This window comes from Panthera uncia, chromosome B1 (assembly GCF_023721935.1).
Source record: "Panthera uncia isolate 11264 chromosome B1, Puncia_PCG_1.0, whole genome shotgun sequence".
NCBI lineage: Eukaryota > Metazoa > Chordata > Mammalia > Carnivora > Felidae > Panthera > Panthera uncia.
In genome coordinates this window covers 33,272,382-33,299,823 of record NC_064811.1, presented here as the reverse complement: position 1 = coordinate 33,299,823, position 27,442 = coordinate 33,272,382, and the positions used below count along the sequence as shown (strand labels likewise).

The 27,442-nt window shown below is 43.9% G+C and overlaps 2 protein-coding genes across 12 annotated transcripts in view; one reads left to right on the top strand and one right to left on the bottom strand.

Annotated features, from left to right (window-relative positions):
* Positions 1–21,595, top strand: part of APBB2 (amyloid beta precursor protein binding family B member 2) — a 382,316-nt gene extending 360,721 nt beyond the window's left edge. For all 10 annotated transcript variants that reach the window (XM_049631938.1, XM_049631929.1, XM_049631928.1 and 7 more), the window contains 6 exons: positions 6,441–6,555; positions 9,135–9,222; positions 10,062–10,145; positions 11,985–12,100; positions 13,775–13,954; positions 18,262–21,595. In XM_049631938.1, the coding sequence (XP_049487895.1) occupies positions 6,441–6,555; positions 9,135–9,222; positions 10,062–10,145; positions 11,985–12,100; positions 13,775–13,954; positions 18,262–18,429 (751 nt within the window). In that variant the 3' untranslated portion in view covers positions 18,430–21,595. The remainder of the gene's footprint in view (positions 1–6,440; positions 6,556–9,134; positions 9,223–10,061; positions 10,146–11,984; positions 12,101–13,774; positions 13,955–18,261) is intronic.
* Positions 21,596–23,830: 2,235 nt separating this feature from the next.
* NSUN7 (NOP2/Sun RNA methyltransferase family member 7) overlaps positions 23,831–27,442 on the bottom strand; it is a 52,250-nt gene continuing 48,638 nt past the window's right edge. For both annotated transcript variants that reach the window (XM_049631945.1, XM_049631946.1), the window contains exons 11-12: positions 26,284–26,407; positions 23,831–25,441 (exon numbers count right to left, since the gene is read on the bottom strand). In XM_049631945.1, coding sequence (XP_049487902.1) covers positions 24,803–25,441; positions 26,284–26,407 — 763 coding nt within the window. In that variant the 3' untranslated portion in view covers positions 23,831–24,802. The remainder of the gene's footprint in view (positions 25,442–26,283; positions 26,408–27,442) is intronic.

Genomic DNA, 27,442 nt, shown 5'->3' with positions numbered 1-27,442 from the left:
CTGACCCTCCCCCTCATGCAGTGTCAGAGCCACCTTGGGCCCTGCCTGGCTGTGTGACCCCCGGTGGCACCTGGTGCTTTTCCTCCAAAATTCCCACGTGGCCCTAGGCCCATCACAACAGCGTAGGCTTGCAGTCTGTCAGGAACACTATAACTGTGGAGGTTTCTTGTTCCCCTCAGAACACAGGAAGATCTCTAGAAAAGGTCGGAGTGCTCTTACATGTGAGCATAAGGTCTCTTAGAACCCTAACACTGATTGGAAAATGTCTCTCTGAAAGGCCAAGTTGGACGATGTCTTGATCATTGTTGAAACTGGATGATGGGACATGGGGAGTTCATGGACTATCTCTTCTACTGTGCGTGTTTGAGAGGTTCCAGAATGAGAAGTTTAAGGGAGAAAAAAATAGGCAGATGTACTATGTTCTTTTGTACTCAGGAGGTCCCACACTCCTCAGTCTCCTAAAGCTGGGACCCACTCCCTTCTCCAGGGAAAAGGCCCAAGACGCCAAGGTCACCACAGACCTCCCTCCCTTCCTGTTGGTTGCTAAGACCGAATAGCCTGTCTCCTGCTGCACAGCCTCTGCAGCCCTGGAGACTTCTCCTGAAACCCTCTCTTTTGGATGCCTTTGGGACCAGCTTGTCCTGGGCGTGCCCCCTCCCCAACACTTTCTCCACCCTTTCATTGGGCCCTCCTGCCTCAACCGGGCTTTTTAATGCCTTTCTCTTTCGGTCCAGGCTTCGTTTTGTCTTTTCTCATTCTCTACACTCTCTTCTGCTCTCCTGACTACTGCTGCCCACAGGTCCATATTTTTGGTCCAGACCACAGGCCTGAGCTCAGGGACTAAGCGTCCACCTGCTTGGTGGCCCTGGCCACCTGGAGGCCCTCAAACACCTCACACTTCCTGCCCAACATGGAGCTCATGAGCTTCCTTCACCAAATCCCTCCCCTCTCCCCACCTCGATGTGAGGGCACTTAGTTGGTCCAGCAAGGACCCTAGAGTTATTCTGGGTTCTCCCCTCATCACACCCATCAGTGTCAGCCGTCCTTCCAACACCTCCCTTCCATCTGTCTCCTCCACCCTGTTCTCACAGATGCTAACTTAGCCCGCATCAGGCTCATCCTCTGCTACTATGTTGACATAGGGGGGTGCTCCCTTGACCCACTTTGTTCCACCCAAAGAAAGTTTTCAAAACCCCTGTCATGTGGGATCACATGCCATACTGCAAGGCTCAGATGGCCAGACTGCTGATTGGCCACACATACAGCCTCCCTGCAGTCACCCTCGGCCCCTTACCACACCACTCTGTGGACTTTCTTACTTCCATGCTTTTGCTTGTGCTCACATTGAATCTTCTGTGAACCGTCCACTACCCTTGTTACCCTGGTGAGGTCCTTACTATACTTAAAGATGCAGCTCAAATCTCACTGGACGTCCGTATCATTAGACAGTGGGCTTCCGAGGCTGAACCTTGTCTGTGTTTGCATCTCTGGTGCCTGACACATAATAGTGCCTCAGAAGCTATTTGTGGAGGGAATTGAATATTTTTTAAAAACAGAAGTCTTTAATCATGTCATAGTTTAGTTAGAACATAAAGCCAACTGGCAGCCGTATTAGTCCAATTGCTGCTTTAGCAAATTACCACAAACGGTAGCTTAAAGCAACACGAATTTATCCCCCTACAGTTCTGGAGATCAGAAATCTAAAATGAGTGTCGCACTTGTAATCATGGTGTCCATGTGGTTAAAGACTCCAAGAGGAAGTCTTTCCAGCTTTTAGAGGCTGCCTGCTTTCCTTGGCTGGTGGCCCCTTCTTCTGTTCTTTCACTTATAAGCAAAATTCCTCCTTCTTTCCCTTGTAATTGTGTTGGGCTCAACCAGATAATTCAGGATAACAGCCCCATCTCAAGATCTTTAATTTAATCACATTTTGGCCATGTGAGGTGACATATTCACAGATTCTGGAGATTAAGGGTGAGCATCCTAGAAGGGTCATTGTTCTATTACAATAGCCTTTTCAGAAATCAGATGCTGGAAAGCCAAGTTTGTTTTTTTTTTTTTAATTCTTTTAATGTTTATTTATTTTTGAGAGAGAGACAGAACACAAGTAGGGGAGGGACAGAGAGAAACAGAGACACGAAATCCCAAGCAGGCTCCAGTCTCTAGGCTCTGAGCTGTCAGCACAGAGCCTGACACAGGGCTCAAACCCATGAACCGTGAGATCATGACCTGAGCCGAAGTCGGACATTTAACCGACTGAGCCACCCAGGTGCCCTATGGAAAGCCAAGCTTTTGAAACCACCAGTTAAGCAACGTTTGGGTTTCATTCTAAATAATAATGAAATTAGATGAGCCACGCACTTCGCTGCACACAAGGGGAGCCGTTCACCTTGTGTATGCCCCAGGTCTGAAAGAGAGGACTTACCTGCTTCTGACAGACCTCCGTGTATAGCTTGCGGCTATTTAGGGTGACTCGAGACACACAGATCACTTGACCTCCACGGTGAGGAGAGAATGCTGGTTTTTTTCCTTGGAAGCAGACAGAAAACCTGGAGGGGTTAGTTGTGGGATTCACTCACCATCACAAACTGACAGATTCCTACCTTCCCGATCTATCAGCCTGGTACCTGAGAGGGAACAAGAAAAGACAAAGCTGTAAAAAAAACAAAGAAAAAAGAAAAAATTGTCAGAATCCCCCAAACAAAGCCTTTGGCGGCTGAGCCTCTCCTCTGGGAAGGTGTGGGTTCCAGATGGTTGCCTTAGGCATTAATCACTTTCCCTGAAGCCAGAAGAAAATGAAGATTAATAATAATAATTTTTTTTAAAAAATTACTCCTGAGGGGTTGCATATTAAAGAACAGAGGGCATGGAGCTGAAGTTTGATAGGATGATCCATTGCTCATTGATAACGGCTTGTTTCATCCTCCTTGGTGGTAACCTTGCACTTGCAGCACTTGCCAGCCGGCCAGCAGTCCTGAAGAGCAGGGTGGACCTTGGAAGCTATGCCATAGAATATCAGAGCCACACAGGAACCTGGGAAACCTTTTTTTTTTTTTTTTTCCTACTCTCTCACTTAGAGATGAGGCTAGACTCCATGCCCGAGGTTGTATAGCTCAGTGGATCCAGGAATGAGACTGGAATCGGGGTTGCCTGAATCCCGATACATTGCTCTCTGACATTCCCTTACTATCTCTGAGAGACAACAGACACGTTAGATCCGTGCAAGAACTACAAAAAGTAGTGTGTGACAAGCTCCTGTCCTTTGTGCTATAGAATTTATATACTATAATAAGCATTTAGACACCAGCAAGGTTCTGGCACCCAGCAGGCTCTTGAGGTGGATGGACGGACCGTGCAGTAGAGGGAGCTGTGCCCCCCTGACGGTGCAGGGACACCAGCGGTCGCCAAGTGAGAAGAGATGCCATGAGTGGGGACCTGCCTTTCCAGAGCAGAGAGGAGAGCTCCTTGGCTGGAATAAGGATGCTGGGAGAGTAGGTGCGACAAATTTTGGAACTGTAGAAATCCACACAGAGTTGTTGGTGACCACAGAACCAAACAGATTTGACCGCAGCTGAACGTAACTTTATTTATTTATTTAACTTTATTTATTTACTTAGAGAAGAGAGAGAGCGTGCATGCAGGGGGAGGGGCAGAGAGAGAGGGAGACAAGGAATCTTGGGCAGGCCCTGGGCTGTCAGCACAGAGCCCAACATGGGGCTCGAACTCACGAACCATGAGATCATGACCTGAGCTGAAACCAGGAGTCTGTTCGCTTAACCGACTGAGCCACCCAGGTGCCCCTGAACATGGAATTTTGAAGGGAAACAGTTGTGCATGGTAAGACACCACGTATATTCCTTTAGGATCCATTTAGGAAAGAAAAGAAGCCAGAGAGCTGGGAGCTAGAAACAGGGCTTCCCTTGAGCATGGTCTCCAGAAGTGAGGCCCTCTCTCATTTCTTTTTTAAATACAGTATAAAACCTTGGATTGCGAGTAACCTGCTCTGCAACCGTTCCACAAGACAAGCAAACATTGTTCATAAATTTTAACTTGATAAAGGAGCGATGTCTTGCCATACAAGTAGTACATGACGCGGAACGTCACATGATCCCAACTGAGCCAATGGTTCTTGAAATTCGCTTTAATAGACAAGTGCTTTGGATCATAAGCATGTTTCCAGAACGAATCATGCTCGCAAACCAAGGTTTTACTGTATCGTGTTGTCTTGATGGTGGTTGAGACCAGAATGGAAAGGCATCAGGAACACAGTGTAGAATAAGACTGTGCTCGGGGCGCCTGGGTGGCTCAGTTGGTTGAGCGTCTGACTTCGGCTCAGGTCATGATCTCGCGGTTCATGAGTTCAAGCCCCACATCAGGCTCTGTGCTGACAGCTCAGAGCCTGGAGCCTGTTTCAGATTCTGTGTCTCCCTCTCTCTCTCTCTGACTCTCCCCCCCTCATGCTCTGTCTCTCTCTGTCTCAAACGTTAAAAAAAAAAAAAAAAAATTTAAGACTGTGCTCATCGCTCAGTCTGGGCCCAGCGCCTCACCCAGACCCACCCCTCAGCCCACTGCCGTGTAGCCTGACACCTCTGACTGAGGGCCGGCTCACCCTTCAGGAGATCAGGATGCGTGCTGCAGGACCCATGCCGGAAAGAGAAAGGAACACTCGGTACCTATATGGCCAGGCCTGGACTGGGTATTGGGAATGAATAAGACACAGATCGTCTTCACAGAGCTTTAATGACTTGTGGGGAATACACGCTCCTACACAGACACCGATGGTACCCAGTGCTAAGTGCCACGTGCATAAGTTGTGACCGCAGCACTGGGAAGGGCGATCTGCTCATCTCCGGGTCCCACGTGGTGACAAGGGCATGGAGACCGTGTGCACAAAGGCAGGGAGCAGAGACCTGCTGAGAATGCCCGAGAGGTCGTAGGGCTGGCAAGGGGCGATGGGTTCAGGACGTTTTTCGGGAGGTAAAACTGGCCAAACAAACACAGGGGGTGGGTACAGAGGGTGAGGGGGAGTCCGGAAGGCCTCCTGGTTCTAGCCTGGAGGACACCAGCTGAGACAGAACATGAGGAAGGAGAAGGTTGGGGGGAGCAGGTGTTGAAGCCAGGTGTGGACAGGCTGAGGCTGAAGTGCCCTGACCTGGGGTCGGGGTTCGGGAGCCCCCACTGCACATGGCGTGCGATGCAGGGGAAGCTTTTCTGCCACATCTCCACGATGGCCAGTGGCCTCCAGTGGGTAGATCCCTGTGCCTTCCCAAAGAAGCCAAGGATATCTAGAAGAAAGCGGCTGTCATGGTCTGTGAAAAGACCACCAGTTCTTTTGTTAAGAGGAACCATTAAAAATAAATCCATGTGTGGTTACATTTACAGACAGTATCCTGGCTTAAGCAACAAACACAAAAGAACGCGTTGTGATCCAGATGGGGTAAATCTGGGCGTGTATTGTTCTTAAACACTTAGATCTTTAAACCACTGTCCTCCAGTACAAACAGTAAGAAATTTAGTTTTACAGTTGGTTGTTCGGCCCGGTTCTTTTGAAGCCAGGCCTTGCCACAGTCGATATCCTTTTCATCAGCAGAACAGATGCTAACACGCAGCACCAGCTGCACGCCCACCGAGGTGGCTGGGCTGACGATATAGAGTGCCATGCTGCCGCCGTCACCCCGAGCTCTGGAGTGGGAGCCGCGCTTAACAGAATCAAGCGCCTTTGACGGGATTTCAGTCTGCGGTGTCTCCTTGTGTCACAGCCCAGCCCGTGACTGCCCGTCCGCTTTCTCCTGCAGCTGTGGGTCCGACGCATTCTCCGTGCACGTGTTTACCCATCAGCCCCTATTGTTCTGCCTCTGCTGTACCACTGCGTTTGTCATAATAGCGCTCATGCACATTCATGCTCTTCTCAAGCCCCTTTTCTCTTTTATAATCATGGTATTTGTTGTTACACTAGAGAGAAAGTTCATCAAGAATTCGGTTTTTCATTAAGGGTTGTAAGAGTTTCCAGGAGTTCAGCACACTAACTTTGGGAAACATTGTAGTTCTTTTACTCAGAAATGAATTCTTTAAAAAACTTTTTTTTTTTTTTTTTTTAATGTTTATTTTTAAGAGAGAGGGAAACACAGAATCCGAAGCAGGCTCCAGGCTCTGTCAGCACAGAGCTTGACGTGGGGCCCGAACTCAACAAATGGCGAGATCGTGACCTGAGCCGAAGTCGGATGCTTAACCAACTGAGCCCCCCAAGCGCCCCAGAAATGAATTCTTAAATCCATGAAACTGCTCCTCCATTTTGGGGTAGCTATTGAAGTTTACGTTTTGTTTTTAGCCCTCGCATACTCTGGCACTGACATACCGGCTCCTTGCTCAGCTAACATTCGCCACTAGAGGGCGTGTTGGTAAAGTTTCCTTTTCTAACATACTGATAAATTTTGTTTGCACAGAGATTTTGCTTATGTAGCAAGAGACAAAGATACGCGAATTTTGAAATGTCATGTATTTCGATGTGACACACCAGCAAAAGCCATCGCCACAAGTCTCCACGAAATCTGTTCCAAGGTAAGCAGGTCAGGACACTGTGGTCAATCCCTCTCTTTTTTCTCACTGCCTGAGCAGGGAAGGGGCCGTGAAAGGGCAGGGGCAGGGGGCATGCCGACCTGTGCCTTGCATTCGGGAGAAGCGAGCAGACCATGTATTTAGCCCAGGAAAAGTACTCTTGCATTTCAGGTGGTGCTCTCAATGGCTCTCCACCCACAAAATGAGCAGAGCCTTTGACCCTCCCACAGTTTGGAGGATATGGTAGGTGGGCAGAACAGTGACGGGCGAGGTGGTAGAGATGGGTACCCCGAGCCTAACTCGGAAAAGGGGGAAAGGAGTCAGGGCAGATTTTCCAGAGACAGGGCCCCCTGATCTGAGAGTAAACACAGGGAGAAGGAAGGGTGTCTGTGCAAATGCAGGCAGCCGGGAGTTGCCGTGAACCCGCACTGACTCCAGGAGGACACATAGCTGCTCATGGAAACTGACCGGCTGTGAGGCAGGGCTGTGGTCAGTGTCTCACACTGGGGAGGTCCTGCTTCCTTAACCAGAGTCACAGAGCCTCAGAATGAGGACAGACAGTTGGGCATCTCGGGACTAGCCTTCCTTCCCTCCAGCAGAGCAGTCCTGCTAGAAACATCCCCACCCTCTACCTGGTCCCTCCTTTGACCTCCATCCACAGGGCCCCCTACTTTTCAAGAGGCTGTTCTAGTAAATGAGCAGCGCTGACTGTTACAGAGTTCTTTCTTGTGTAGACCTGAAGTCCTCTTCTCTAGAACTTCCACGTATTTACTTGAGATGTGAAATCTGTAGCAACAGGGAAAGATGCCTCCATCTTGTCTGTTTGCTGGGCAGCCCTTTGTTATTTAAAACATTTGAAGCTGTGAACTGTACCTGTACATTTAGAAGTGCTGGACAAGTATCTGTCCTGTCTCCCTCGTTTCTCCAGAACCCCCACCCCATCTCTTTTTGGTCACATGGTTACCAGGCCCCTCACCCACTTCTGAGCGTACTGTAGTTGGTTCCCCCTGAATGAACACAGTGTTCTAAGGGTGAGCCAGTAGAGAAAAGACCATGGGCCACTCTGTCCCTTGACCTCCAAAGATGCAATACTGGGGTGATTGATATTTTTAGCAACCATATCACCTGCCGTCTTGTGTTCAGATAGTGATTAGCCAGGTCTCCAGGACACTGTCACAGATGCCCTTCAGGCAGGCCTTTCTACTCCCCAAACTTACTTACTGAATCTAAACACCAGACCTCACCGTCACCTCTGCTGGACGTCACCTTTCTGGTTTGAGGCGGATGTCAAGACCCAGCCTCATTGCAGCTCCTCTGAGCTAGCCACGCCCAGGCTGTAGCCACTGCTGGGCAGCAGGGACAAAGCAGGTGCCAGCCACATTTCCTCAGGGGGGAAGGAGCTGGGACCAGTCTGCTGCTCTGATACAGGTGACCAGGACTTACAGGATGGGTGCTGGTCCCGACACCACTGTTTATCCCAGCCCAGATTCACACTGGTGCATCAACAAGCCTGGGCCCGGCTGCACCTGTTACAGCATTACAGCACACTCCCCAGGTGCCATTTTCTTCCTCCATTTCTGCAACAGGCACCGCTGAACACTATTTACGTGCCAGGGACTGTTCTAAGAACACGGCAGAGACTAAAACAGAAAAGAAAAATCTTTGTCCTTGGGGAGCGTAAGGCCCCCAGAACACAGTCTGGCACAGAGGACGTGCTCAGTTAAAATTTGATGTTGTTAAACTGGGCCGCCTCCTTGCCTGCTGTCCCAGGCGCAGGCCGAGACAAGGGTGGAGTGGAGCTCTGGAGAAGAAGTGACTTTCGTTCTGTCTGGAATTTTCAGAAAGCTTGGGCTGGGAATGAAGGTGTGAGTTACCTTTTGGGTCATCGAAGGTTGGGCTCTTAAGCCACACCAGCACTGTGTAAACAGAAGTGAGAAGTGATGACTTTTCAGTAAAGGAGATGTCAGTGCCCCCAGCAGAAGAGAACCAGTGTGGTAGGCAGCTGACAGATTGAACAGTTTAGGAATAACAACCCCGATCGATAGCAGCTAATATTGCTGAGCACTGACAAAACTGACATAACCTTATCACTGGGGACATAAACGTGCAAAGGGGAAATGAGACACAAGAGGCCAGGTGACTCGCCCAAGATCACACAGCTAGTAAGTAGCGAAGGTGGGATTTGAACTCATTCGCTATCCCCAGGGCCCGGAAGAGGGTACCTAACAGCCAGCATTCAGAAACAGTGGGAAAAGTCCATTACTGTGCGTGTCTCACTGACCGCAGTGGGCCAGCAGAGGATATTTGTTTGGGCTGTTTCACTAGAGGTAGGAGCCAGGTGAGTGGAGGAATGAGTTCCAAACAATCAGGGGGCTCTGAGGGCTAGTCATTCACCGGTTACCCCTGGGGAAAATGAGCACACTTCTCCACGTGCGCAGTACGGGGGTGGGAAGTCAGGCAGTAGACTGTATGTAAAGCCAGCTTAGCTTGGAAGCAAAGTCCACTCAGACCCTTTGCTGGCTGGAATAGCTGCAGGCAGGGCGTCTGTAACCACAAACCACAGTGTGTTTTCTCCCCTTCAGATTATGGCCGAACGGAAGAATGCCAAAGCCCTGGCCTGCAGTTCCTTACAGGAAAGAACCAATGTGAATCTCGACGTTCCCTTGCAAGGTAGGTCAGTGCATCTGCTGTCTTCACGATGGTGCTGTCCATCCTAGTCAAGAGCCAGAAGGTCTCACAGGGCTCCCGGCCGTTTCTAGTCTCCTTAAAAACCATGCTCAACCCAACAAACGCACACTGAACCAGCCCCAGGGAGCCTCCTGTGCGCAGAGCTCATTTTGTGTCAATAGGGTTAGGCACAAAAGGCCAGGATGAGTTTTATTGCTACAAAAAAGGACAAGATTAAAGAATATTGTCTTTAGTGATTTTATAACTCCTGTACAGCCTGGGATAAGAACCAGCTAGCTTAAAAATATGTAGGTTGATGTGAAAAAAATTCTTTTTGTAACTGTGATGATGAATGTTAAGTAGACTTATGGTAATGGTTTTGCAATGTATACAAGTATCAAGTTACTGTGTTAGACACCTGAAACTAACATAATGTTGTGTGCCAATTATACCTCAATAAAATAAAAATATATATATTGATATTTGGGGGGATTCTGTTTAGTTATTTTTCCTGTCTCTGTGCCCCTTGTGAGTAAATTCTCTCTGGGCGTCAACCACCTAACAAATGGGACATCAACAACTGTTATTTAGCATGTATGAAAAGGACAGTAGCAGCTTTAAGACACCGAGAACTAACTGTTCCTGCTTCCCTGCTGAGAAACGAAAGTTGAATGGGGTTTTGATTGACAGACCCCCAGTATCTAGCAGAAGACCCGCTGTTCTCCCAGAGCAGGTGCGCCGCTTCTCCCTCTAGAGACAGGCTGTTGTGGCACAGGTGGTGGCTGTGTTTTATGTGTACGTTGGAACCACTGACAAAGATCTGTTGCTTTTGTTCCCTGTAGTAGATTTTCCAACACCAAAGACTGAGCTGGTCCAGAAGTTCCACGTGCAGTACTTGGGCATGTTACCCGTAGACAAACCCGTCGGTATGTGAAACATTTATGTCCTTTCACTGTGCAAGTGTTCGGGAGCTCGGGGGAGGTGTCCACCCTCCCCAACGGGTGCGATCTACTGTTCTGCTCCCTTTCCTAGGCTTGAATTAGGCCCTTGCACTGTCACCAGCCACAGCACATGAACAGTCCCAATCAAAAGAGCAAAAGAGGGCAGGCTAATAAGCTGCTCGTCATGTGGTCCCCAGAATACAAGGACTTCAACAAGGCAGACACATAGTTCTCATGCACCCAGCAGGCCAGAGATGCATGAGCCAGGGCTCTGCCCTTCTCAAGTGGGCCTTCCATCCCTGGGGCCATCTCTGCTTCAGTCCTCGTTGGCCCCTGGGCAGGGAGAAAGGGCTGAGGGAGCCCTCATGCTTTTCCTTCCAAGGTGTGATCCAAGAGCAGCACACAAGGCAGTCAGCTCCCACCCCGGGGGCAGAACTTCGTTGCTTAGCCATACGAGCTGAAAGGAGGCGGGGAGATGTGCCCTTTTCCTGGGCGGAAAAGGCTGTGGAGAAACCTGAACCCTCATGCACTGCTCGGGGCGGGGGAAAGTAAGGTGGTACAGCCACTTGGGAAAACAGTCTGGCACTTCCTCCAGAGTTCACAGAGTTACCGTTTGACTCAGCAGTTCTGCTCCTGGGCACATACCCAAGTGAAATGAAAACATCTGTCCACACACACATTCACAGTAGCAGCATTCGTAATAGTCACAAAGTAGAAACAAATGTCCCTCAACTAACAAATGGATTCATGAGATGTGATGCTGCCATACAGTGGAATTTTATTTGGCAGTAAAAAGGAATGAAGTACTAAAATAAATAAATAAATAAATAAGGAATGAAGTACTAAAAAAAAATTTTTAAAAAAAGGAATGAAGTACTAAAAAAAAAATTTTAAAAAAAAGGAATGGAGTACTAAAAAAAAAAAAATAAAAGGAATGAAGTACTGATAAATGCTACAACGTGGATGAACCACGAAGACCATATGCTAAATGAAAGAAGCCAGTTACAAATCACACATACTGTGTGATTCCATGTATATGAAATGTCCAGAAGAGACAAATCTCTTGGGATAGAAATTAAATTAAGTAATTGCCTAGAACTAGGGGGCTGGAAAGAGATGGATGGTGACCCCAAAAATGTAAAGGGTTCCTTTTTGAGGAAATGAACATGTTCTAAAATTCATTGTGGTGATGATTACACACCTTTGTGAATTTACTAAAAACTAGTGCGTTGTACACTTTAAGTGAGTGAATTATAGATGAATTATATCTCAATAAGGTGGTTATCTGACCTACTCCCTCACTGCCACAAAAAAACGGGTGTGGGAACACTCAGCAAAAGGGCCCCCTGGTATAGTGCATTCTACTCATGTACAGGGCCTTCCAAACTTGGCCTTGTTCAAGTAGCAGAATAAGGTGGAGGAAGATCGGAGTATTCTGGCAGTCGCTGGCTTCTGTTCAGTTCCTTTTTTCCCAGGCTCCTTGCTTAGGAAAAGGTAGCATTTGCTTCAGTGCTATTTATATACCTGGGGCTGGGGAATCTTTGGAGAGAAAGTAGTACCATGGTCCAGTTAGACAGGACATCACACACTGCACGTCTCTGGAGGCTCTCATGACCCTCCTTTCTATTGAAAAAGCTGGCTTTTTTTTTTTTCCTCCCCAAGCAATGAAATGCTCAAATAGAATATCTCCTGGAACTATTTAAAAAAAAAAAAAAAAAAAAAAAAAGATTACTTTGGGTGTAGCTGTTACTGGGTGATTTGGGCCCACATTGGAGAGTGATAAGTGGCTTTAGGACCTTTTTCAATTATCTGTTCCATCCACAGGAATGGATACCCTGAACAATGCCATAGAAAGTCTTATGACCTCATCTAACAAGGAGGATTGGCCGTCAGTGAACATGAATGTGGCCGATGCTACTGTGACTGTCATCAGTGAAAAGGTAAGAAGGATCGTAGATGCAGTTGGTCTGTCTGGGTTACAGTGAAACTCTGGATACAGTATCTTCCATGGAACTTAGACACATAGCCAAGCCTTCACCTCCAGGGAGTTATGCTTACTTGTAATTAAAATAGCCTGCATTTATAAAACAATTTTTTTGTCCTTTGTGTCTGGATCTCTGCATAACTTTGCTCTCCTCTGAACCAAGAAGCTCTTGTCCTGGTGTTCCCCATTCTTTCTTCCTCATGGGCCCAAGAGATTAAAATCATTTGCCAGAGGTAACTATGACGCTAGCAGTAACTCATTACGGGGAGTGGTTTTTTGGCTGCTCTCCAGGGTTCAGGGTTACCTGGGCTATTTGTCTGGAGTTGGGGCCCAGGAGATGCTTCTGTCGTGGAGGGTCTTTGGTTTGTTCTGTCAATAGTAGCAGAGGCCGGTGGTCATCCAGAGAGGCCAGCATTAGCCTCGAACCAAATTATCCCAATTTTATGGTTGATGAAACTGAGGCACGGCGAGGTTAAATAACTGCCCATGGTCACAACAGCTAGAAGTGGCAAGCTCAGGACTTGATCCAGGCAGTCTGCTCCAGACTCTTTACCACTTTTCAGTTCCACCACCGTGAAGCACCTGCCACGGAAAGACCGCAGGTTGTTGGCCTGCTCCTGATTCTGTCCACTAGGAGGTCACCTTCAAGCCCAATTCACCTTCTCAAAAGGAGTTAGGAGTAAGATGCTCACTGACCCTGCCTGCCTCTCCAGCCTGCCAGGCTGGATTTCCTTAAGTCTTGAAACATGTCATACCCTTTTCTGCCTCAGCATCTACAAGCACTTCTGTGCTCCACGCCTTTGCCTACCCAACATTTACCGGGATCTCAACCTAAACATCATCTCTCCCAAGAAAACTTCATGGCGTCTCAGGCTAGTTTCATTTGCCTGTTAAGGAATTCCATAGCACCTGAGTGAATATTTAGTAAGTCAAGATGTTAATGATCCAGAAGTCAACATTCTGGATGTGTTTACTAATTCACAAACTACATATGGTTGTTGCAAAGGATGTGGTGTTCGTAAGAATGAATTCCGAACATTTCTTTACACTGCATCATATGGATACCATATGGGGACCGGTTTGTGGGGAACAAAGTGATTTGGCAGCTTTTATACACAGTTTTAGATAGAAATATGATTCCACGTGGTATTTAGCATGGGAAGGAGAACTGGATGGAAAGCCATCCCATGGCTCCTTTTCTCTTGGTTGCTCTGAGGTTTCCAGCGGGTTCACTTGGGCAAATGGGTTTTGAGCCACTGGGTGCCCTGTATGGGCAAACCCGAAGAAGTATAGTATACATGGCAGGGTTCCTACCCACAGTGAACACGCAGGCTTGGAGCCTAGAGGACCGACAGCAACAGAACACGCCTGCCACGGAGAGTGTAGCTCAGCGCGGGATTAAATGTCAGACGCCCACATAGCAATGATGGCTGCTGCGGACATATTTAGAAACTCGCCTTTCTAGGAAAACAGTCCTTTCTAAATCCAGTCGAGCTATGTATTTTTAACACCAGTGTCTCTACACGGCCACTCCAGTCTTGATTCTATGATCTAAGAAATGAATATGTTTATTTTATAACTGTTGCCTGGCTTCACAGAGAGAGTGGGGGCTGACCAATGTGTCTTGCAGAATGAAGAGGAAATCTTAGTGGAGTGCCGCGTGCGATTCCTGTCCTTCATGGGCGTCGGGAAGGATGTTCATACATTTGCCTTCATCATGGACACCGGGAACCAGCGTTTTGAGTGCCACGTTTTCTGGTGCGAGCCTAATGCGGGTAACGTGTCCGAGGCGGTACAGGCCGCCTGCATGGTGAGTAGTCACACGCCAGGGAGCCGTTGGACCTCCCGCACCACTGCTCTTGTCTCATATGCGGTAAATTAGCACAGAGTTACTAATATAAGGGAAAATATGTCTAATCTCTAAAGTGATGTTTTGCTGTATAACACCCTCATTCCTGTGGACACAGTCACGATGAGGGGTTTACCATCTCAAGAGGCCAGGACGCCTACAAGAAGCGGGACTGGGCGGAGCGATGTTCTGAGGAGATTTCCAGTATCACTGAAAGCAGTGATCTTCAAAGCCACAAATTCTTAATTCTTGATCTCTAATTAATTTCAATAGGTGATCAGGAAATGTTGGTCATGTATGAATTGGTGCTATTTAGAACGAACTTGGTACTTAAAAAAATTGCAGTGTATTGAATGATTTTTATTTCAGATAGTTGGTTTAAGCCCACTGTTCTTACATATTTTATTTAATTTATATCTGTGAACTTAATCCTTAAAACAGCCATTTGTAAGGTAGTTGTTCTGTTTTCTTTATGACAGAACAGAGGCTCAGAAGAAAGCGGGCCTCAGGGCACAGAGTTGACAAGACAAAGCCTGTGTTCAACCCCAAGTTTTGGGGGTTTTTTTGTTTGTTTTTTAATGTTTATTTATTTTTGAGAGAAAGAGTGCAAGCAGGGAAGGGCAGAGAGAGAGGGAGACACAGAATCCAAAGTAGGCTCCAGGCTCTGAGCTGTCAGCACAGAGCCCAAAGTGGGGCTCGAACACACCAACTGGGAGATCATGACCTGAGCCGAAGTCAGATGCTCAACCGACTGAGCCAAGTAGGTGCCCCGCAACCCCGAGTTTTTGAGGTGACACAGCCAGTTCTCTTTGCACCATGTATATGATATCAAACAAAAACACCACATCATTCATTCTGCAAATATCCTTTGAGCACCTATTGTGCTGGACGCTGAAAAAGTTCTAGAAAATTTGAGGGAACAGTATGAATGTAGGCACCAAAACCTGAGGTGGATGGTGATTCTTAGCAACAGCAGGTTCGGTTGCTGGAATCAAGTAAAGGAGGTCAGGTCTGTATGATAAAAAGCCTGTGATATCATGGCAACGTGTTTATCTTCGGCAAAGATTATTAAGCAAGAGAGATGAATTGGTATTAGGTTTTAAAAGCAAACTCAAAACAAAAACAAAACCCACCAAAGTTAGAGGATGGGTTGAGAGGATAAGGTTGAGGTGGAGAGATCAGCCAAGAAGCCATTTTGCTGGTCACATGAGGGTGTCAGAGGGTCTAAACCAGGAGAACAAGCAGGAGTAGACGACTTGGGATGTTGTAGAGAATTGCCTGGCTGGGGATGAGGAATGGTGAACTTGAAGCACCTGTTCTTCATTTAATTCAATCCACCATTTGTGGGCTGGACTCTGGGAAGTTCCAGTAGGGCTGAGAGATGAGCCTTACATTACAGAGCTTAAGTATATGAGGAGACACATAAGCCAAAATTCAGTTGCAGTGTAAAAGATGCTCTAACTAGAAGTATAAGACCACACTAGACTGAAAAGTGACCTGGAGGAAAAAGAAGTGGAGGCCTTAAAATAGACCAAAGTCTGACAGGAAAGGGGTAGCGCAACAGTAAGGGGATTTGCTGCTTGTTTTATGATGGGCGGGGCAAGGGGAGATTTGCACATTTTTTCAGCTGAGGGAAATGAGCTGGTGAAGGTGGATTGAAATGAGGGTCATATAAAGAGTTGGGGCGAGGTCTTGGTGGTAGATTAAGAACCTAGGGTTGGGGTTTGGCCTCCTGATTGGGTCGCAGTGACTTTGAGACTAGTCAGATGCTAAGAATCCAAGAGTGACAGGTGGCATGGAGGTTGGGAGAGTTCTCTGTTTTTCTACATACAGTACATCACTAAGGTTAAGAATGAAGGGAAAGGATGAGGTGGGCTGTAGTTGGCAATGATGAGTCACGAGGAAAGGGAGTCTGCTGACTTTTCCCTTAAAAGGCACCTTTGAATGGAGAGGGACGGAGGGAAGAGGGAGGGTAAGAGCTAGTGCTGTGTGCTCATGATCTGGCATCCTTCTTCCCACAGTCCTTTGTCAGAGGTGCATTTTCCCCTCAAGTACTTCGGAGCCAGATGCTAATTCAGATCTGCCTGCATGTGAAGGGGCAGGGTGGGTGGGGGTGGTGGGGGCAGAGCTGGTGGAGGAGTCACGACGAATCTCTGACCCAGCACAAGAGCCAGAGATGGGATGAAGGAGACAATAGAAAATGAAAGCATTCAGTCAAGCAAAAATGGAGGATGACTATTTAGTTATTTCCTGAAATTGAAAAGGGATCATAACAGATGGTTTTAGTCATAAAATGAATGGCTGTCAGCCATAATTGTACATTTTAAATGCTGGTGACAATTAAATAATTAGCTTTATCACTGGTTACAGTTTGTCGTCTGATTCCCAGACTTATTTTCTGTCTTAGGAACAATTTTTATTCATGTGCTTATAATTTTAATTATAACAGGGCAGCCAGCTCAAGTGGCTCAGCCAATCCAGCATGAGTCATACTGATGACATCGGCCTCTTCTTTACGCTCAGAGTCCAGCATTTCTAACTCCATGGCTTTCCTCTTGAATTAAATCTGCATGATTCTCCATCCGAAATCTCTACACGTGAATTTCTATCACCTGAAATATCTGTATTGTAAACACATTCTTTTGAATCCACCTAATTTTTAGGCATATTTTGCAGCTGAGTGGCATAGGCCCAGCTGAAGATGTTTTGGTGAAATTTAGAATGAGAGAGGAAGCCTCAATGAAATCCATCAGGTGCGATTTTGATTCACACTGGACTTACGTAATGTTAGAGATTTCCGGTCCAGTGTACCGTGTTGCACACCTGCCCGTGTATAAATCTGTGCTTTGGAAGTGTACGGTTTGGGTTGCGTTGCAGACCTGGCAAGATACCTTACACAGAGGAGATTTGGTAAATCGTTTCTCGTATGATGGGGTTGAAGGGGCTAGTTCTGTGGCCTTTGGGCTTTGTGACTCGGAGTTCTGCTGTGGATAGTTTATGCTTCCCATGGGGGAAACATCAACCTGTTTCACACTGTACCAAAGAACCTATTAATGTTTAAGTAGCTTTTTAAAAATCAGCCATGGAATTATTTTCAAGTGCTTAGATTAGGAAAAAACGTATTTGTAAATTTTAACCTTCTTATCTAATTTTGAAGAATTACTTTTCATTAATAGAAAACTAGGTGGACTGTGTTATATTTCGGAAGGAGTGAAACTACGGTGCCAGCAGTGCTAATGGATACTTTAAAATCCATTAGGATTTAGGGGCGCCTGGCTGGCTCAGTCGTTGGAGCACGTGACTCTCGATCTTGGGGTTGTGAGTTCGAGCCCCACATGGGGTGTAGAGATTACTTAAAATTTTTAAATCCATTAGGATTTAGACTCGTGGATAAAACGTGTCCTAAAATCTTTATACATCATTCTTTTTTATTAAAGCAGGAAACAGGAAGGGGAACAAACATTTGTGAATGCCTCCTGCATTGGTAGGCCTGTTTTCAGCATGCAGCAAGTATTCCCTAATCATAACACCCTCTGTAAAGATCCCAGTCTTCTGCCATTTTACATTGAAGAAACTAAGGCTCAGAGATTGAGTAACTTGCTTGGGTCACACAGTTCCCATAAATGGTAGAACCTAGATTCAAACTGTGCCCTTTCTCCCATGTTGTCTCCCAGGTAGCCATGAGCACTTACGTGTCTCCGACAAAACCCTAATACTGTCTCTCCCAGTCCTCTTCCTTTTCATTAGCTCTTCGACTGTTCGGCATATTAATTGCAGCCAATCCATAAAGAGAACAAGTAGAGGGTGGAGATGGGTGGAAGAAAAGGATGGCAAAAGCCACAACACTTTTGCTGAGCCTAATGATCATAAGAACCCTTAAAATACCCACATTAAGGAAACAGAATAAACTTAGGGCCCCTGGGTGGCTCAGTTGGTTAAGTGTCCAACCCTTGATTTCAGCTCAGGTCACGATCTCATGGTTCATGAGATGGAGCTCTGCCTTGGGCTCTGCACTGACAGTGCAAGTCTGCTTGGGATTCTCTCTCTCCCTCTCTGCCCCTCCCGCGCTCTCACGCACACATTCTCTCAAAATAAATACTTTTTAAAAAGGGGAAAAAAAGAAAAACTCTTGGATTAATGCGTAGGAGCTAGGTCGTTAAGTTTTGCAAGTAAATGTATTGGTGATGCATTAAGTCATCAAATCATAAATTAAACAAGAAAGGATGATACACCATTAACGACCATAAAACATTTTTGTTTTATTTCAGTTACGATACCAGAAGTGCTTGGTAGCCAGGCCGCCTTCACAGAAAGTTCGACCACCTCCTCCGCCAGCAGACTCAGTGACCAGAAGAGTCACAACCAATGTAAAACGAGGGGTCTTATCCCTCATTGACACTTTGAAACAGAAACGCCCTGTCACAGAAACGCCATAGCTGCATATGCTACAGGATTCTGTAATATTTACCTGAAGATTGAATAGCTACACTAAAGAAGATGAACTGATATCTGGCCTTCCATTCAGTTGCTGATGCTTTGTCTTCAGAGAATTTATCCTTAACCAAACAGTGTTAGACAAGCATGTTCTCTCGTCTTGCCACCATCATGTGATATGAAAAGAAGCATGACTAATTTTTTTTGCTATCAGTCAGATACATCATGAGCAGTGGAAGGTCTTTTTCTTATTGTAAATATCGTGAACATTAACTTCACACACACGGAGAAGAATGTGGCCACACCCCTCCTAGTGAACTAACACTGAGTCCTTGGAGTGAATGACGCCTGAGTTAGTTTCACTGTCTTCTTGACTGGATCTGTCACAAGCAATGTTTAAGTCCTGCAGCACTTGGCCCTGTTGCCAACATTGGAGTAGCCACTGCGTACCAGATACCATTGAATTGCTGTAAAACTAGGATGATGGGTTTTTGTTGCAGTCTTTCATGAAATTGAACCTTTGGGTTGACAGAATTGGCTGTTGGCATCAGTACAGAAACCAACCGGCAGCTTTCCTTGACAAGCCCTTTGACACATGGACACCATTTCATGTCTGCAGCTGTTTTGTGGGATGTTGGGGAAAAAGTGAAACTTGAAAATTGAAAAAAAAAATCAAATTTGAGAAATTAAAATTGAACAAAAAAGGGCCTTTCTTTCTAGACGGTTTTCAAACTGATTATTAAAAACAAGAAAGATTTAAGAAAATCCTAATGCATTTCGGGTAGGACATGTTTCAAACTTCTGCCTTATATTGTACAATGCAGCTAGAGAATTATAGTTCACTCTGGCCATTCTCTACATAAACATTAAAATGAAATCTTCCTCGTACGCCTTTTATCCTTAGTTTGTTAATTAGCCAATATGCAATTTGGAGTTGAGGAAATGTCATTTATATTTTGGATCTCCACCACCACATTATTTTGTTAGTCCGCCTCCTAGTGAAACCCACTAGGATTCTGTATCTAGCTCAGTCTTACCCTAATGCTTTTTGCCCAGAAAGCTGTCTGTCCATCATGTATTGTCCATGGCAACAAATTACATTAAATTGAACCTTTTGAATTTATGTATTTAATATTGGGATTTGTTGGACTTTACTAGATATATTTTTAAATTTATATCTTTTCCATTTTTTCAAGATTTAAAAATTTCATATCAGAGCAAAATAAACATAGCAACAACGGACTGCTTAACAAGTTTCCCCAAAATAGCAGTTTCCTGCTTCACGTTTCTCACATACTTACAAAGATACTCAGATTTAGACTCTTGTTGACGTTGTTTTAAAAGGAAGTTGCTAAGGAGACCAATCTAAATATTAGTCTTATTTGCTTCTTAATGTCAAAATTAATGCGTTAAGAACATCCAGTTTTAAAAGGAGCACTTTATTTACCCACTGCTGTGTACTTACTTGTCAATGGTTTCCACATTCTTATCACATTTGAGCCTTACAAGGTAGGGAAAGGTACCAAACACATCTGAGAAATAAAAATATAAAGTACCAAGAGGCTCAATCACCTTGCCTAAGATCTCTCGAAAGTTTGTGAGAGAGCCGGGACAAAAGCCCACACTTCCCAACTCTGTTATAAGTTATGCTGCTTTTACATCGGTGAGGAAGAGTCTTTCCAAAATTACTCTGGGCATATCTAGTTATTGTCAGGAAATCTTAGAATTCCCTGTAGAAGGCGGGAAATATGTCCCAATTACTCACGCAGTGATATTAATCATAAAACCATCGCCCTCTCTCAGTCCAGGACTGTTTTCCTGCAGTGTGCCTCAAATGTGTTGTAGAGGACAGGATTCTACACGCTGTACGGCCTGTTCAACTTACAAGGTTTTCCAGAGATGATGTTACTTGTGATAGACACATTCCTAACTCCCGGTACTTAGCCACCAGAGAACACGATGGAGCATGTGGCCTTCTGCTATTCCCTCAGAACTCTGGAACTGTTTGCTAGCACCCTGGTGTTATGACCAAAATGATGCCACTCTAGAAATGAATTCTACTTCTCACCAGCCTATATGCTATTCTGTCTGAAGTAACCAGTGCCATCATAAGAAATTATTGCATTAAGAAAGTCCTTACTGTGCCCTTTGAAAAGCTGTTCAAAATTCAATCATGATGAGGTTTCATCTCGAGCTCCACAATGAAAGGTTTTAGTGTGATAAAAATTCTGAACAGGTCATCCACTTTTATATTGGAAATCTCTACCCGAACCCACCGTTCATTTTCTAAGGCATACATTTGTTTGTTTTCAGGATCAAGAATACTGAGCTAGCTTTAAGTAGCAAACTGATTTATATATGCAATTATAGGATGCATTAAGACGAACGATAGCCTTTACATATTGAAAACTTTACTGCAGATATTTTGTTTTGAAAATAGCTTTGCATACTAAATGCAATTAATTTTGTAAAATTGATTATGTTAAACAGTACGTTCAGACACTTTCTGCCATGGCCAAAAAGTATGTATGAAAGTATGTGTGTATTTTCCTGTGTGCGGATGCCGTGTTTTACCTGATATTGTGGTGACATTCAGTTATCTATGCATTCTTTATATCTGTGACTCGGTAAACAGGCAGCCATGTTCACTATGCCTTGTATGTCTTATCATTTTTTTAATTAACCTGTTAAATACAGCTTAAGATATTTTTATTTTATTTATTCTATTTTTACTGAAATATACTGCATTATCGTGTTAATGTATTCTCTTTACTGGACAGTATCTCACAAGGTATCCAGGCCTAAGTAATCTCAGTGAACTATACGTTGCCGAAAAGGTGGTTTTGTAACGATTTGTAGACACATTTTTATTGGACTATGTAGAAGAAATGGCAACATGCTTAAAGTTCCTTTTATTTTTTAAAAGCAGCTAGATAGACGCAGACTGGCCACCTCATATATGCGCCTCTTGGCAACCTCAAGGGGAAGAGCCAACACGCCTGTGGCAAACCTAAAGCACCGCTTGGGGCTGTGTGTTTATGTCCTTCCCAACACCTGTCATCTCCTCTAGGCGACAGACACGTGCCCACAAGCCCTCTGTTCACCTGGATAGAAGACCACCCGTAGCTAATTAGGACCACTGTTTTTCGTTCGTGTCTGTCTGACTGCATGAGGGGACATTAGACCCATCTCCACTAAAATTCGTTCCTGGTGAGAAACTGTTGGCACCGCTACTTTGTCAAAGAGCCACTCCGATCTCAGGACGGAGTAGAGATTGGTAAGGTGATTCCACACAAGGTCACCTACTCGAAAGCCCTAAATCTTTCCTCCTTTTCTCGTATGACACACGCATTTCATTAAGCATTGCAACACAGATTCAAGATTTCACAAACAACATGAAAAACATCTCTCTGAGACGAGCACAATGTAGCCAGTAAAACCATTAGCTCTCTAGTTTGCCAGGCTTCCTTAACCTAATACCCAGATGACGTGTGTGTTATACAGCCAGTAAAATGAAGTTCAATTTATTTCAGCTTCAGAGAAAAGATTCCACTCACACCCGATCAGTGAGAGCACTCCCTGCCATCAAAAGCGGCTTGTTTATCCTGAAAGAACGTTTGGTTTTGCTTTCGGCCCCGTTTGCTGTTGACCACTTTGACACATTTAAATGTAATATGTTGTGAGAATAAACTTAGCTGCATAAAACGTCTGGCTCATTTATCTGACATCTCAGTCCTATAGATCCAGGAATGGAAATACAAGTTCAGTGTCGCCACGCTACTCATTTTGTTTTCAAATTATTCTGCTTTGCTATTGCAGGTTTCCACCTGGTTAAGAACTAGAAAGTAACTTTAAATTCTGAGTAATTAATTTATCACACTGCTCTTATCTGGTGACCAGGAAGGACCGCTGGCATCCTGAGTCACCAACGCAAGGCCTGGGTAAGCAGTCTAGTGTTAAGAAAGTCTATCTTTCATATCCTTTAAGAGTCTGACGTCAAAGAATGAAGAATAAAGTTGCACAGGCACTAAATCCAAAAGCAAAGGTAGCCAGAAAAACCAGTTGAATCTGGGCTAGTTCAACTGTCAGACATGGAAGAGAAGCAGAATGTAGAGTATGTACCCATTTTTCTGGTTCCTCTTGCGTTTCCGCCCCATAGTTTCTCTTTCACTCTATCAAAGGCAGTTACTCTGAAGGAATGAAATTTCATTTCGGTTTCAGGTATTATACTAGTGGTAAGTAATTTCAGATAAAATTTGCTATTGGAGAATCTAAATACCAGCAAACCTATTTTAGATTTTTGCAGCACTTCCCTGTAAGAAGCTCAAGAAAGGAAAATGTCCGTGTAATCAATATTCTCCTTCACTCAATCGCTCATGTTGTCTTTATCCAAAGTATTTTTCCCTTTTTACTCCACAAAAGTACTTAAATAATTGATCACGCCCTTCTCAGAAGACTCTCAAAGAAGAAAACTACAGGCTTAATGAACCATTCAGAATCTCCATATATTTCTGAAGAGAACAGTGACAAGCGTGTTAGGTAAGATACTGAAAATAAGTGGCTTACATTGTGATGCGACACGAATCACAAGCTTCTCAGAAAATAGCCTGAACTATTCCTTCACAGTGAGAGTTTCCTTTTCAGAACATCACAGAAAATAAGGGTCTGAGACCTGCTACTCGTGGACAGTGGCATCCTTTGCAGCTTGGGGCAGGGGCAGAGCACAGGGGGAATGAGCGATTCCCTGGAAAACACTCCAGCTCTTCACCCAACAAAGTTCACGGCAGCTGCACTAGTCCCTCGGGGCACGGAGTGCTCTAAGCCAGAGCAAGAGGAGAGACACCATATCCGGAACAAAGAAATCTATCGTTTTTTATTTTTGCAGTCAGTAAAATAAGCTGAGCATTTAAAACACTTCTGGACCTGCTGAGAGTCATAATTGAGAATTCTTTGAGGATTTAAATTTCCAGGTATACGAAGGCTTGTTCCCTTTCTTCGTTGACACATTCTATGTAAATTTTTAGCTAAAATAAAGATTTATTACCAATAAAATGAAATTCGCCATTTTGTTTAGCCTCACTTCAAGTGAGAAAATAAAGGATAGGGTGTTAGGCTGAAATAGACCTAAAAATTCATCTTGAAGAAGATAATACTCTACTGAAATCATGCCACCTGAATTGAACATTTAGGAATTTACATAACACTGTTCAACACGACTAGATTCTGAAAATAGAACTTTATATTCAAACGTTGTGTCTATGAACATGTTTTTAAACAATAGGTTTCATAGTTGTAACTTACTTGATTAAATGTCAAACAATCTCTGTTTCCATGATGAAGAAAAAAAAAAATCAATAGACCCCAAAATGATAATCATACCAATTCTTGGTAGGCAATGGATGATACATTCAAGATGAATTGACTTTTAATATAATTAACCTAGTGCTACAATATATTTTCGTTGTGCATCAGAAATGATTTACCAGTTTGATTACCGTGTACCATTTGAAATGACTTGTAGATTTTAGCATTTCACCTGATCTTTGAACAGAATCAGACATTTTTATGGATTTCTTCAATAACAGGTGTCACTTGTAGTCAACAGTTTTGCCTCTTCCTCAGAATTATTACTATTTGGATGGAAATTTGTGTACAGTCACTTTTTCACAACCATATTTGGCAGAAGGGATAGTGTGTTCAGTCTGCTCAGGATCCCAGAAGCTCTTTCGATGAGAAACCGTTTTTGCTCTGTTAACATACTTCTGAACTATGCACACCTGGAACTTCGGAACCTCCTGTTCTTCCTACTCAATCTCAATCACATCACAAAAACTCATGACACCCCCCCCCCCGTTTAAAGAATATTTTGATATTTAAGAAAAAAAAACCAACCTCCATAGCAATTGAAAATGTCAAACCGCAGGTGGATACTGAAAAAGCAACATAAAGTCAGTGTGAGAGGCCAGCGTCTTTTCCGTATCTACACTCTAGTAAACCACCTCAAGTCTGTTATAAGGCAGACAGTGTTTCCCGTCAGGAAAAATTGTTGCAGCTTTCTCTTAAAACTGGTGTCCTGAGTCCAGACTGAAAGTTAACAAGAGGGATACAAGTTCTAACAGCTGATCCTGAGTCTAAGCTGGACATTCTAGAACAGATCAGCACTGAGCTGTTGAAATGTAGGAATTCTGCTTTTGTTGAAGTGCCTACATTGTTATTTCTCACTTGTCTTAATTCTCCTGAAGTTAACAGCACCTTTAGAAGATACTAAGTGGCCAAAAGGATGAGTATCTTGTATAGGGATGGCTAACCTCAGAGAAATATCAGACTTTGAAAAAACATGAACTGCTCTTGACCCCTATAAAAAACACAAGATGGTCAAAGCCATGGCCGAGGATGCCTGAGTAGGGAGGAAGGTAAGTTTTCTCTAGGCTTTTCCCCTCTTCTGGATATTGATGGTGAGGGAAAGTAGTTGGGCATGACAGTCTTGGGTCCAACCCAACGATAGTAAAAATGTTGAGTTGGTATCTGAGATTTGATCCCTTGGGAACCTGAAAATGGCAACATTACTGGAGGCAAAACAATCTCTACAGGTTTCAGTGCCATCACTCTGTCTTCTGGGCGAGATCTTACGAAGTTTGTCTGCCGTTCATACGGTCTGGGTTGAGCTGTGTTCTTCATAAATGTAGGCACTAAAGGATTGCTGGTGGGCTTGTTGGGTTTTCTGACTTGCGAGGAAGAACCAGCTGTAGTTGTATTTTTCTGTGGAAGAGATGTTTTTGTTGCTAATGTCTCTGACCGATTAGCATTTGCATTACTTTCTCGATTCAGGAATTCAGCAATTTTCATTTGGATGTCATTACTATCATTGGTGGGGGCTCTTGACAATGGTATTTTTGATTTCTTCTTCTTCTTCTCCCATTTTGAAGCTTTACCCAACTCAATTCCATCCAGTAGACCCTTTGCTGCAGCACGGGCCAAAACATCTTTCACAGACACTGCCTCAGATGGGTCCCGCTACAATCAAAAGAAGCAGTTACTAAATGTAGGAGTTAACTATTGTGTATATTACAAATTTTCTCAGTGTTTCAGTAAAAATAAAAGTGTATCTTTATTACTATAAAAGAAATGGCTTTTGGGCTTGAGTCCCTAATATAGCCCATAAACCTCAGTAAATGACTTTTTTTTTAGACTTACACTTCCCCATTTGTTTTGTTTTTTGTTGCTGTTGTTTTAAGTTTTTATTTTTGAGAGAGAGCAGAGGAGGGGCAAGAGAGAGGGGGACAGAGGATCTGAAGCAGGCTCTGCAGACAGCAGACAGCCCGATGTGGGACTCAAATTCATGAACCATGAGATCATGATCTGAGCTGAAGGCAGATGCTTAACCAAGTCACCCTGGTGCCCCAAAACTTCCCCATTTGTAAATCTGACAGAAAAAAAAAAAATAATTACAGAGCTTATTTTTTCCATGTGAGCTAAGATGAACTAGATGTGGCAAAGTGCTTGGAGAAGTGGGGGTGGAGAGCAGGCAAGGGAGGAACCCTCAGGGGGAATAGAAAGATAGAAAAAGGGATTGGGGGGCACTGGCTGGCTCAGCCGGAAGAATGTGCAACTCTTGATGTCGGGGTTGTGGGTTCGAGCTCCACGTTGGGTGTAGAGCTTACTAAAAACATAAACTTAAAAAAAAATACGGATTTTTGTGTCACACAGTAATAATTCTTTCTCCTGTCTTTTAGCTACTTATGAAATAAACACACCATTACAAAATGTTCACAAAGTTCCTAGGTTCCTCTTTATGAGGCTTTGTTGTTTCTTAATTCTTAACAAAGTATAACATGGTTTGGGATTTTCCCCCTTACCTCCCTTGTTAGAACAGAAAGAAAACAACCATTGGTAATTTCAGATGGTTCCATTCTGAAAAACTTATCAGTAGACAAATGTATTTCCTTTAAGGAGCACAGTGGAAGGACAGGAGGACTAAGCCTGCAGGAAATAGGAGCACACAGGAAATAGTTAGAATGGCTCATTTGCCAATCGAGAGAGACACTAGATTGCAACAATTTTTCTTCTGTTGTGTTTTCTAATCATTTAAACAAAAATTCCCAATAAGCCTAAAATGCTAAAGCATCATAATATTATTATAAATTAAAAGCTCTAATATTTCATGTTCAGAATTTATCATGCTTGCCAAGGCTTCCATCTCTAAACAACTATGCCAAGAATACCAGCCTTTCCACAAATTAAAAACTCTTTTCCAACTCAGTATGTTAACAAAAAGACTTCTATCAAAACCGGTAAATACACAGAGTAATCACAAAGGTGGAACAGAAAAAAATCCTTTACTTTCACATGTCAAAATACAAAAAGTATATCTTCCTTCCTCTGGTTACTTTTTGCACAATTACAATATAAAAATATGGCCCGTCATTTTCACTACATTATTCTTCTCAACTACTTTTTGAGTATTAACGGATGAGTTATGTAGTGCTCAAGAAAGCATATAACAAAAGACTTGGTGTAAGGTCTCTAATCACTATTATGTGTAAGGTAACATTTTGGTTTTTATATTTACTATTTAATTTCTCATTCAGTAGTAATAAATAATAAATAATTCTTATATTCCCATGCTTTTACAATTAAAATATATTTAATCAAGGCAATAAATATTTTCCCATATAAGTTAAAATATCAGGAACTCTTATTAATAATTTTATATATTCTGAAATTTTTTAAAACCATTTTTTTCAAGTTTTTATTTAAATTCCAGTCAGTTAACATACAATATAATGTTAGTTTCAGGTACAGAACTTAGTGATTTAAAATCATTTTAAATTTATATTCATTCACTATTTGCCTACTATGTGCAAGGCATATAAAGATCAATTCTCAATAGTTTACAATTTGGTTGGAGAAACTAATCAGTTTATTAAACTTTTTTTAATGTTTATTTTTGAGAGAGAGCGCGCGCGCATGAGTGGGGGAGGGGCAGAGAGAGAGGGAGACACGGAATCCGAAGCA